The sequence below is a fragment of the Lepidothrix coronata genome, unplaced genomic scaffold, assembly GCF_001604755.1.
Source record: "Lepidothrix coronata isolate B3197 unplaced genomic scaffold, Lepidothrix_coronata-1.0 Scaffold204, whole genome shotgun sequence".
NCBI lineage: Eukaryota > Metazoa > Chordata > Aves > Passeriformes > Pipridae > Lepidothrix > Lepidothrix coronata.
Genome location: NW_016690384.1, coordinates 808,799 through 821,545, shown reverse-complemented (window position 1 = coordinate 821,545; position 12,747 = coordinate 808,799). Strand labels below are relative to the sequence as shown.

The 12,747-nt window shown below is 48.3% G+C and overlaps 1 protein-coding gene across 1 annotated transcript in view; it reads left to right on the top strand.

Annotated features, from left to right (window-relative positions):
* Nucleotides 1-835: 835 nt before the first annotated feature.
* The window catches only part of PTEN (phosphatase and tensin homolog), a 46,781-nt gene continuing 34,869 nt past the window's right edge, over nt 836-12,747 (top strand). Inside the window, exon 1 of the mRNA XM_017832689.1 lies at nt 836-965. Within this exon, the coding sequence (XP_017688178.1) occupies nt 887-965 (79 nt within the window). The 5' untranslated portion in view covers nt 836-886. The remainder of the gene's footprint in view (nt 966-12,747) is intronic.

Sequence of the window (12,747 nt, the reverse complement as noted above, 5' to 3'; positions counted from 1 at the left end):
CCCCCCCCCCCCCCCCCCCCCCCCCCCCCCCCCCCCCCCCCCCCCCCCGCCCCCCCCCCCCCCCCCCGCACCCCCCCCCCCGCCGGCGCCCCCCCTCGCCCCCGAAGGGAGCGAGCGGGGGACCGGCGGGCGGAGGGGTACGGGCGGCGCGCTCGCAGCGAGCCTCTCCCCCCTCTTACCCGGCCCGCTCTCCGCTCCCCCGGTCCTCCGGTGGCGGATCCCCGGAGGGGACTACTTTTCTCTCTCGGCGGATGCGGCGCGGTGGGCGTGGCGGCGCCGCCCGCCGTCCCTCTCGGAAGCCGCGGCCATGATGGGAGCCCCGCGCCGGCGAGCGCTGCGGGCCGGGGGATGAGCGCGGCCGCGCCGTCCTGAGGGAGCCGCCGCCGCCGCCGCCGCTGCCGCCGCCGCCCGGGGGAGGGAAAAAAAAAAAAAAAAAGGCGCCGAAAGGAGCGACCGGCCGAGCCCCCGGGGCGCGGAGGGCGGGCGGGGGGGGGAGGGAAACGGGGAGCCGGCTCCGGTGGTGGGGAGTGGGGGGGGGGCGCGCCCCGCGCCCGCTGTCACCATTGCCGGGGCCCGGAGCGCCGCAGAGCTGCTCCCCCCGCCGCCGCCGCGCTCGCCCCAAACACGGCGGCGGCGGCGGCACCGCCCGCAGGGGCTCGGCGCGGCTCCCGACGCGCTCGGGGGAGGAGGAGGAGAAGGAGGAGGAGGAGGGAGCAGCGGCAACAGCGGCAGCGGCGGCAGCAGCGGCCGGTGCCGCCGCCGGCAGGAGCCGGGCCCGCCCGGGGCTGAGCCGGCGGAGCATCCGCGCCCGGGGCCGCCCGGTGGTGCCTCTCGGCCGCCGCCCGGGCCCTGCGCGCTGCCCCGGAGCGGCCCCCGGCTGCCAGACATGACCGCCATCATCAAAGAGATCGTCAGCAGGAACAAAAGGCGATACCAGGAGGATGGCTTCGACCTGGACCTGACCTGTATCCTGTTCCTCTCTTGTCTCTCCCCCCCCGCCTTGCTCCTTGCTCTTTTTTTCCCCCCGCACGTCCCCGGCGATTGCATCAGACCCCGGCGCGGCGTTACCTAACGCGCTGCCCCGCGGCCGCTCCGCCGGGGCTCGCCCGGGCCGCCGCGCCCTCCCCCGCCGCCGCCTCGGCCGCCTTTTGTCCGGGCCCGGCAGATTAACGGAGCTCCAGGATTAACGCCAGCGCTCCGAGCTGCCTGGGAGCCGTGCCCCTCCAGCCCCCACCCGGCCCCGCAGCCGCTTATCTCGGGCCGGGGTGGCTTTTTGGGCTCTGGGCGCAGCTAACGTGCCCGTCCCACCGTGACTCGGGTCCACAGCGCTTTTTTTTTTTTTTAATTTTTAATTTAGCAGCTCGGATTGCGAGTATAATCGTGGCAGGCCTGTGGCTTTCCTCGGGTTGCTTGCGTCGAAGGCTGTGTCCTCTGCCCTGATTTCCATCCCTTCGCTGAGGCAGAGCTGTTCCTTAGGATGCTGCGAGGCTCCCCACGGCAAGAGGTGGCAATCGCTGCTGCCAGATTAAAAAACCCACGGCTTATTTCCTGGTGGACCGCACGAGGATGTGTCAGAGACACGGTGCATCGGGTCTCGTCGAGGAGGATTGTATAGAATACTTACTCTGGAATAAGTAATTAGCGAGCAATTACGGCTAATGAGGCAAAACCCAGGGTGTAGTTTTGGTGGCCTTTGGAGCAGATGTGCTGGAGCGGCACAGGCAGATGTTTGGCTTGGAGTGCCTTGCAGGGTTAATGGTGTGGGGGGGGCTCTGCTGTGGCCATGGTCTTGCTCCTTGGAGAAAGATCAGTGCTGGGTGGGAGGGATTTTGGAGCAAGAACCTCGCTTAGAAGTTGGAAAAATGAATATTGACAGTAGTGTTCAGGGCCGGACTTAGCCCTGTAGAGAGATCTTTCTGTTCTGCAACAGGAGCAGGGGGAAACTTATTGGGTTTTGGAGTAATTACGCTCATGTCCGAGCAAGTTCTCCAAATAAATCCAGTTCTTGGGCAGGATCAAAGCTGATAACAGCTGGAACCAGCACAGAGCTCTTGCTGTTCCATTGAGCGTTGGCCTAAAATTTTAGTGGCTTTAAAACAGCCCGAAAGGTTCTGGACTTTAGCAAGTGGCTGCTGAGCTCTGGGTTAAAAAGCAGCAGCTCTGGTACATAATTCCTGCATTCTGTCTGCGATAAATATAATTTTAGGCCTGAAAGCGTTTTCACTTGGCCACTGGGGTTATGAAAAGAGTGAAGTGGTGGCAAAACCAAGAGCTTTTGGCTTCACAGTGCAAGAGTTTGGTATTTCAGGTATCTTTGCCCAGATATGCCAGTGGTAGGGAGAGATTTTCTTGGCCCGAGCTGATCTTTTTAACTGGTCGTATGGTCCCAGCAAGAAAACTGGTGAATGTAGAACCCTGATATTCCTGCTCAAGGCTGCTAATGATGTGTCAAATGGAACTTATTGCTTATTTTCTTACTTTTTTTTTTCTCCTTGTCTCATTAATTTTATTCTTAGAATTTTGTGTTATAAACAGGCCACTAGAGTGGGCTTAGGCTGGCTTTTCTAAAAGGAGCAGCTGGCTGCAGTTCTGCAATGAAAAGTGTAGAAAAGGTGGGGTTTTTTTCCAAAAATATTTTAGGAATAAGCTTATACTCAGTCCTTATTTTTATAGCTGCACATTTTGAGCAGATAATTAATGAATGAAGACTTCTGCCTTTACAGTGCCATGGCTTTGCTTGGAGGCTGGTATTGCTGCAAAAGTGGAAGTCGAATTTTTTGATGACTTTGTGCAGGGTGGGATTGTTTCTCACCATACCTGGCAGCTGGAAAATAACCTATTTGTTCTTTACACCTGTAGGCAGGGAGTTAAATCTCCAACCATGTGGTATTAGGGGAAGGAAGAGAAAACTTGAAGGCCAAGCGAGGTGTTCAGCAAGGCATGGCAGGAGGACCAGGTGGTGCAGCTCATGGTGAGTTCAGGGAGTGAAGAAGGGAAGGCTGACATGAATTGGAGAGCCCAGGGATTTTGGCATTTACCTGGGATATGGAAAGTGGAGGCCTGAATTCCTCCTGCAGTGAATATTTCTGTGTGAGGGGTTTAGTGGTGGTTGCTCCAAAATCCTCAGTAGCTGGTGATTGATTACCTGGGCTTTGGGAGGTGGAAATTAAAGGAATGATGGTGAATTCAGGTGAGGTGCCTGATCTCCAGCCTGTCTTCTGTGACCTGCCCTTTCCTTCCACCCGTCTTTGAGGGAGGGTCCGTGTCTTGGTGGCCCAGGTGGACAAAGATTTGTGGTCTTTGCGTTTTGGTCGTGACTGATTCTCCCAGGCCTTGGAGGAACACCTGAGTGCCAAAGCCTCAGGTGCTGGAGTGCCAGAATTCCCTCTGAGGACCGCTTTTCCTCGGTTGGGCTGTGTCAGATCCTTTTAAAACTGATGCTGGTGCAGGTACAGTACAGGACGTTGTGCTTGGGACTCTCAGTTCCTGAGGAGTTGGTTAAGAATTCCTCTTGTGTGGGTAATGTAGGATTTCAGCAAAGGGAAGTAGCACCTCCTCAGAATCAGTGCACAGTCTGAGAATAGTCCTGTGTGTCCTTAAAATCCACATTGACATTACTTTTCATCTAGTCAGATGTTCTCCGTGAACAGTCCTTTTTAATGACCTCTTGGAAAAAAAATACTTTGAATTTAGAAGAAGAAAGGTTTTGAAGGCGGAGACATTAAATAAACTTTTTAATACTTTATTTCAGCTGTTTATTCCGGGTTTGTTTGGGTTTGCAGTTGCTTTCTGTAATACTGGATGCCTTTTTGTGCAGATGGGAGAGAAGGAAAGTTGGGATTAGCGGCTTTCTTCTGCGATGGTGACATTTCTTGATGCTGCAGCCACCGGTCTGTTTTCTGAGGCACTGTAATGTTTGGTATTTCTGAAATTGTGCAGCTTGGTTCATGTCCACTTCAGGAAATGGTGCCTGGGTTGCTTGTGTCTTCAGAGCTTTACTGTGTTTAGCAAGTGGCTCAACTATTTGAGGCTGGAAAAAAGCGGTGGAGCTGCTTCTGGCTTTGGTTAAACTGTCTCGTGTTTCCAGGCCTTCTGTCAGGGGTGAAAATGGCCAACTAGGCTGAGCTCAGGGCTTGACTGAAGCATGTGCAACTCGTGACCTACATAGTGGTACAAACTGCAGCAATATTCAGTAAAGATGAGATGTTGGGTGCAGTTTACACGTCTCACACGTTGTTTGTCTCGTGCAATGAAAGGCAGAGAACGCTCAGATTGTGAGAGGGAGCTTCTGACAATCTCCTCCTGCTTTCTGCTGCTTGCAGTCCTAAAGCTCTTTGCATTTTTAATGAAATTTTAAATTATGGGACTTGACTCAAAATGGCTCAGCTTCCAGGGGAAAAAAAATGAATTAGTGGCATGAGGTACATACCGTGTTTAAAAATAGAGCCCGGCTTGGAAATGCCATTCGTTTGAGGGACTTGGTTTCATTTTAAAATTGAAGTTTGTCAGAGGTTTTGTAACAAGTTTTTCGTGAGGGTTTAGAAGAAACTAGAAGAGAACAACTGGCAACATCTTTTATTGGTGGAAAAGTATTTCTTTGTTCTGGAGTAAACCACGTTACTTAGCAGTGTTTGGAGCTCGTTTTGCCTCTGGAGCCTGGGATGATCTTGGGTTTTGGACAGGAAGATGGGTGCTGGGAATTCATGTAAGAAGTCAGTTTGCACAGACAGCAGTACAAGGGTCCTGCTGGCTGGGGACTCCTCAGAGTTCCAGTTCCTTGCTCGCTGTAGGATATGTTTGATCCCAGGAAAATGGCTCTTTCTGCTCTTAGCAAGGAGAGGGATGTCTGGAATTGTCCAGGTGGTGATTGCTGGAGGTGTGTTTGTGCGTTTTTCTCTTCTGGGGTTGCACATGAGCTGGATCATTTACTGTTGCTCACAACCCAAAGAAACCCCAAACCCTTTGCCATGCTACTGTAGAACATGTGGCTGGTGGTGTTTGACAGCTGAATTTTTTCCTACAAACCCCCCCATTTCAGCAGGTGCTCCGTTGTGCAATCCCATTCAGAGTCACTTGGCCCCTTCCTGCCCTGCTTTTTGGCTGCTGCTGCTGCTCAGAAAGGGGCTTAAAAGAAGCTTCACAAATTACAGCTCATCTCTTTGCCCCTGTTTAAGTGCAGGCTTCCCCATGTACTGCTTCCTCTTGGATCATCAGGAATTTTTAGTCCGTGTGGATGCTGTTTGCACAGGGCTGAACTCCAGGTTAAGAATTCCCTGACAGAAGGTGCTCCTTGGTTTCATGCTGAGATGGTGGCTGTGTGTTCTCAAGGTGGGGAGAGGAACAAGTACAGCTCATGTGGACACTGCAGAACACTTGTGACCCTCTGGAAAAACCCCAGCTGAAGTGACTGATTGTTGAAATCTGGGTGGAAGCTCAGTTAAGTGTTTGAAACCTTCAGAACATCCAAAGCTTTTCCATTAAACAGGAAGAAGGTGGTGCTGAACAAAGTGCAAGCTTTGCTAGGACTGGTATTGGTTTTGAGTGTTTCCTTTCCAAGGAGAAATCCAAGTTCCTCCTCATGGCACTGAGCCTGTAGGGCTGTTGGCACTTGAGAAGTTCCCTTTGTGGGTCTAATCAGTGGCTCTGGTGGGGACTCCTGAAAATCCCTTCCCTTTACTCTGCGGGTGGTTGGTTGGCCACGTGTTAACTGGAGTCTTGAAGGGTGGTGAGTTTTGGAAATGCATCTTTCTAGGAATCTCTGCCAGTCAGGGAGGCCTTTCCATCCACGGGATAATTCCACCTGACTTGCAGTGCCTCAGTGAGGGAGAGGATACAGCCTTGAGTGTGGGGCTTATGCAACACTGCAACTGGCTCTTACTGCTCAGTTTAATACGTGCACAAAGATTAGCTGGCTCTTGGTGCCTGCTAGGCTGGGATCAGCAGGTTTCTTTGGGACAAAGCTGTGGTTTTCCAGTGGCCATCCAGTGCTACACTCCTGTAGGACCTTGGTTTTACAACCAGCATAGTCTGAAGCACGGTGACTGCTGTAGAGACAGTGAGTATTTGTTAAATGTCTTAAAACACTGTCTAGAGGAGGACAGAATTGTCTTATTTTGGAATTTCTACTGTATTTTCCTCCTTGTAGGTTGTTTTGTACACCTCAATCCTCTTTGTTGTGCAAACAGTTGATACAATTTGCTCAGTAATAATATTACTGCAAGAATGTGTTTCTTTAATACATTGTGTTAAACCCCTCCTCATGCTAAAAAGCATAAAGCCAAAACTAAACTTCAGGATGTAACAACTGCAAAGTTCAAATATTATATGTAACGTTTCTGTCTACCGAGTTTTTTCTGCTGGTTGTGAATCTCTGAGCAGTTCCTTGAATGAAATTATATTTTTAATGGATTAATGTTGTTGCCACATTAATTCTGCATAAGCTGACAAATTATACCCCTGGTACCTTAGCCTAGGGACTTCCCCTGCAACGGGTTTAAACATGAAAATGGTCCTTGTATAATGATCTAAAGGACAATAGTTGTGTTCTGACAAAGTGGGAGAAAAGGGAGGGAATAGGCAGATGAGCTGTCAAATTCCTTTATTACATTAGAGCCCAAAGCTGGTGTCATTACTCATAACTAACTCCCTTTTAAAGCCCCCCTTCTTTCTGGTTTAAGTCATCTGCAACTTGGAGCTGCATGCAATGTGTATTTATTTACTGTGCCCAGTGTAGGGGGGATATTCAAGGTTAACTATTGCATGGCTTTTTTGGGGGAAGATGGGATGTAGCCTGGAGTGATTGCTGGACATGCCCAGTGCCTCATCCTAATCTCTGAGGTAGATGTGGGCTCCTTTGACTTGGCACTCAGGTGCAGGTTTTTTGGGATTAGAGCTGTGCACATCCCATGAGTTACTGGAAGGCTGATTCCTGGGCTGGAAGAGGGGAATTTATTGGAAAACGAATTCCTGTAGAGCAGGATCTTTCCTGAAAAACGGCTGCTTTGTGGGTGGTTGCCTCTGCTTTGGGTTCTGTTGGTTTTTGAGCGTGTCTTAGGCCCAGGTTGATATTTCAGATGTAAACAAATCCCCGTTCCAGTTTCTAATTCGAGCCAGCATCCTCTTTTGCTCCTGTCGTCATCTGCCTTGGTCGCTGTCTCGCCTGCGAGGCCCTGAAAGAAGAAAAAATACAGCAGCAGTTTTGTAGAATGGAAGTAAATAATCTTGCAATTAGGCCCTGTATCATGCTGCATAAATCTGGGTTATCTTAATAACGATTTTTAGGCAACAGGGCTCAAGTAGTGGCTCGGTGATTCAAATGGTAATTGACTGTGCAGCTAAAAAATTAAACTCAACTGCTCTGTGTTTGGGATGATGACTATTGCAAAAGCTGGCATTGTTCCCTTTAAAGATGAACTCCCAGCTTCACAGCCCCAGCGGGCAGCAGTGCAGAAAAACTGCTTAATATCCAGTTTTTGGTAGTGAAGTGCTTAAGAAACGTCTTTATAAACTTAATTCTGCCTTTGTGGAGCGGTAGTAGAATAGCTTTTAATTGCATGATTAATTTTCTTAGAGGCCTCTACTTAATTCATTGCATTGCCTGGGTGTATATCAGGCTAGAATTGAAGGAGTTGTGTATTTTCTGCTCTTTAATTTCTTGTGTGAGTGAGTCACAGAAGTAGTGTCCTTTTTTTATACTAACATTTAAAGGAGGGAAACACTAGATCTCATCAGAATGAAATTATCTACTTGGGGCTTACTGGTTGAGGAACAGTTTATTAGGATGGCCTTGTGTCTTGTTTTGCCACTTGCCATTATCTTCTCTTGGACTCAAAAGAAGGTTTGATAAATCCATAGAAATCCTAGTTTTTGTAGCTTCTGTTTTAGAAAGCTTTTTAAACGTGTGCCACATTTGTCCTCTTTGAAATTCCCTTGTCTCTGAAAGTTTTGGATGTTCTTTCAGGCTTGCAAAAAGTTGAGTCTGAGCCATTTTTCACTTCCTGTCAGTAAATATCAAAGTAGTGACTCTTCTGTGCTGACTCCTCGTTACTGAATAAAATTCTTGTATTTTTCTGGGGGTGTTTGAGGTTAGGATGTGCTTAAATGCACGTTAAAGGAGACCCTGCCAAGTGAGGTGGCGTGCTGGGAACACGGACCAGGGAGACCTCAAACTTCTTCTCGAAAGGGTTCATGTTGAGTTTGATTAGTGGGTTAAAACAGGTAAATTTGGCACTTCAGAAGCTCAAACTGAGATGTCTGGTCTAGTTGACAAGGTGGTGATGGGTCACAGGTTGGACTGAATGATCCCAGAGGTCTTTTCCAACCTTGGTGATCCGGTGAACCTGCACCACTGACCTTCCCCACTGGCACAGCCCTTCGTCTTGGGCCTCCCTGTGTTGCTGCAGCTGGTTGGGATGCCAGGGTAGAGAGGGTAAGATGGGATGCAGCTTGTTCCAAAATGGGAGCAGAAACAAAAGAATCTTCTTAACTGGCCCCCTCTGCATGTTTCCATCTCTGGGAATCCCTTGGGATTGTAGGGTTTCGTTGCGTGCTGTAGATCTGGACTTGAGGTTGAGTTAGGGAGTTGAGGCCCAATCTTTGACTTCTCAGCTGAAGAGTCCTTTCTGTCAAATTTTGTGTGAATAATACAAAGTTTGGTGCATCATTTGTTATGTTCCTGTTTGCTCTTAGTTTTCTTTGAATGGGAAGGACAGCTTTTTTCTGTCTGTAATATCATCAGCTATTTTAGAGGGATTTCATAGAGTCATAGGATATCCTGAGCTGGAAGGGACCCACAGGGATCATCCAGTCCAACTCCTGGCCCTGCACAGGACACCCCAACAGTCCCACTATGTCCCTGTGAGTGTTTGTCCAAACACTTCTTGCAGCTCTGCACAACCAGCTCATGTTTCCTTTATTACCTGCATGCTTTTCTATATTTATGATTCCAGACCATTTTGAAATGAAAGTTTAAGGCATCCTTTTTTCAGCCTTTGTCAGAACAAGCTCTTCTCTAGAGCAGCCATCATCTTTCATGCTGCTTTTAGCACTTCTTGTATCTCTGCTGGGAGGTTTAGGGGTTTTTTCCCAATCTTAGTAACCCCATTAGCTGTTCAGCAAAGCCTCCCTGTGGCTTAGAGCTCCAGGACACATTTCATACACCTCACAGAGGAAGGAGAGGCTCTTGCTCTGGGAATACTTCCCAAATCAATGTAGTAAGCAGATCTAGAAGCCCTGATACGGGATAGAACTGAGTTATGGATGCAGACAACCTGGCAATATCCCCTTCAGGCATCTTTGGATTTCCCTCTTTGTACTGGGGGAATTTGAGTTCCCTTCCAGACGTGTTGTCAGCCCCATGACTTCATCTGGACAGGTTTGCCTCCTGGATAGGAAGGAGCTGCAGTTTTGTTGTTCCTTGTCTAGGTTGCTGTGTTTAAACTGCAAGCTGAAATCTGAAAAAACTAAAAAATGGGGGGGGGGGAAGATCATAGTTGAAATATGGAGCATTAAGGGGTTAAATGCATTTCTTCTAAATCATAAAATGTTTCAGCCACATCTGAGTTGGTCCCTTTTCTTGTTCTTTAAGGCACAGATGGTAGAGTTGGCAAGTGCAGCTGGCTGGCTACAAGGAATCCTCCTTTGCTATGAAGAACTTTCTTCCTGTTCATTTCCCCTCTACTTCCTGATGATCCAGGCTCGTAGAAAAATAGTAAACTTATTTTGTGTTTCATGCTGGCTAATGGACATGCTGCCTGTTGAACAGAAATTTATGCATGGGTCCAGTTTGAACAGCATATCTGCTAGGAAACTTTCCCAGATTGGTCTGGGTGTATTTTCCCGTGTCTTTTGCTTTTTTTTTTTTTTTTTGTTGTAGGGATGCTGTCAAGAAAATGGCACTAATAGGAGCTTGGCCATTTGTCAGGGCTCTTAAATCTGTTTGAGGATGGAGTGTGGACACTTCTCATAACACTCCCCCCGTAGCTTCAGGCTGTCAAGCTGTTGAACAGCAAGAACAGTGTGAGGGTTTTTTTTTTTTTAATCCTTGCTGTTGCTAGATGGACTCGTTTAAGCTGGACTTAAAGGGCTGGAGGTCACTGTTTCATGGCTGGCGGGCTCCTGAAGTCAGAGTTCCTGAAAATTGTGGGCAGATCCAGAGAACAAAGCGACTTTGGGAGACTTCAAAGGTGGCGGTGCCTCTGCTCCCGGGTGTCGCTGTCACGGGGCCCTGGCGGTGACAGCTCGGCCACCTCGCGCCGGGAGGGCAGGGCTGACCCCCAGCTGGCAGCACAGCGAGCAGTGGGCTCCTGGGAGCACCTTCCAGCCCCAACTGGAGGCGAAAATCAGCACTCCTGGCTGTTGTGAAGGTTTTTTTGCAGGCCGTGGGTTTAAATCTCCTTTGTTACACGAGATCTGTGTTGGGAAGGTGCAAACGGGGCGTCGGGAGAAAGGGGCTCATTGTCGTTTTGTTGGCAGGGGGCTGGTTCAGGTTGTGCAGTAGGTTTTTTAGCTCCAGAGCCTGATTTGAGCAGTGCTATCAGTCAGAGCTTCAGGAACACTCAGCTTGGTTTAAATTTCCTTCCTAAAGGAAGAGGAAGTCTAATGCCTGATAGATCTTCTGAAGCCTTTGGTTCAGAGTGATAGAATGGTTTGGTTTGGAAGGGACCTTAAAGCTCATCCAGTCCCACCCCTTGCCATGGGCAGGGACACCTCCCACTAGCCCAGGTTGCTCCAACCTGGCCTTGGACACTTCCAGGGATCCAGGGGCAGCCACAGCTTCTCTGGGCAACCTGAGCCAGGGCCTCCCCACCCTCCCAGGGAACAATTCCCTCCCACTATCCCATCTAACCCTGCCCTCTGGCAGTGGGAAGCCATTCCCCCTTGTCCTGCCACACCAGGCCCTTGTAAACAGTAAATATTTATAAGACTGTAAAGGGCTCTGAGTTTTAAAGTTGTTTTTTATTTGCATTTTGATGTAAAATCTGTCCTCAGTGTTGGGTTTGGAAAGTAAAGCTCTGTGTAAATTCTGAAGCTCTGCATGCTCTGGCCTGCTTATAAAATAGGAGATGAGGTCATTTGTTCTTTGTTTTCCCTTTAAAGCCACCATAATGAGTGGAGTGAGGATCCTATATTTGAAATATAGCACTTCATAAAATTACTTAAAAATTCTAATGCCGTTGTAGTTTACTAATTGAGAATGTTGATCACTGCAAGAAAGGCTGCAGCTGTCTGTTCTTGTGGCTGTTTAAGAATTAAGAATTGGTAAATATTTCGGTATGTTTTTTTGGCCACCTTCCATTATTAGGCAAAAGGCTGAATTTGTGAGCAGAATCAGTTATAGGACCAACATGAGTAATTTACTTTTATATCTCCATGTATGTGAAGTTGCAAGTGTATACTGCATATTCTTTAATTTGATCTTGGCATAGTGTGAATATATAGACAGCTATTTTTGAAAGTGGTTATAACTGCTGATTTGCATAATGATCCAGGATTTTTCTCATAGCAACTGCAAGGACTGTCATCTTCAGCAATGTGGGAATGATTTCAGGCTTTAAAGAGCAGTGTTTTGTTAAATCTCTGAGCAGCATTAGAGCAGAGGCATCTCTGAAGTGGCACATGGATTATTTGCTTTGGTCTGGTTTCAGTATCGACACTTTCTCATTGTGGATGATTTAGCAAATTATTGGATGTTTTGATTTTAAGGTTCCTTGGGCACACCACAGTGTCTTGATTCCTGCAAAAGCTGCAGTTGGGTAGTTAGTGAGAGGTAAGAACTTGAGCAGAGGATGGTGCTTTGGGATTTTGTTGTTGGACTCTGTTAGAGTCCAGCCTCTAAATTCCAGGGTGTCTTAGGAAAGACCTACTTTGGCAAACTGTGGCAGGGTTTATTTTATGCTGTTTAAGAAAGCCCAGTTCAAAATTTGGTAGTTACAACTCTCTGTTTGACTTTGTTTTGTGTGTGTTGAACTGCCTGAGTCAAGGCCTGAGGCTTTTTCCGTTTTTGTTTGCCTGCCCTTAAAAAAAAAAAAAAGCTTGGAATTGACAATGAATTTGTTGCATGTTTTAAATGATCAGTTCTTCCAGATTTCTAAAATTAGCAGTATCATTACCAATTTCATGATGACTCAGAGTTCTCCCTTTGAATGGAAGCCCAGCTTCCAGGCTCCTGTGTAAGAAATCTTCTCTTGGTAGGGAATATCTTAATTTCAGCTTTGGGAATCAATGTTAAATTAAGTGAGGTGTGAAAAGGAGTGTCTGTGAACTGTTGAGCGTGGCTGGTGATAGAATTCCATGAAGATGATGGTCCCTGATGCTCCTAAAACTGCTCTGTGCAGTGATCACGGGCTGTCCCTGTCCCCGAAAAGGGGTTTTATTCCCTGACATGGGGATAAAAACATGCAGGAATATCCCCTCCACTTGAGGCGAATCTTGGGGTGGAAGAACTTGGGTTTCATGGCAGCTTTTCCAATTAAATGTTGAATCTTCTCTTTCTGCTCAGAGATTTAGATCATCTGTGCAAACAGCAGCACCACTTCCACCGTGTTCTTCCATCTTATGGTGCTCCTTAAAGCCAAAAGCATTTCTTCAGTTGCTTGAACCAACAAAAGAGCTTCAAAGCCACATGTCAAGGCTGCCAGAGCTCCAGGAGCGTTTGGGCAACGCTTCCAGGGACAGGGTGGGATTGTTGGGGTGTCTGTGCAGGGCCAGGAGTCACTCACACTCCTTGTGAGTCCCTTCCAGCTCAGG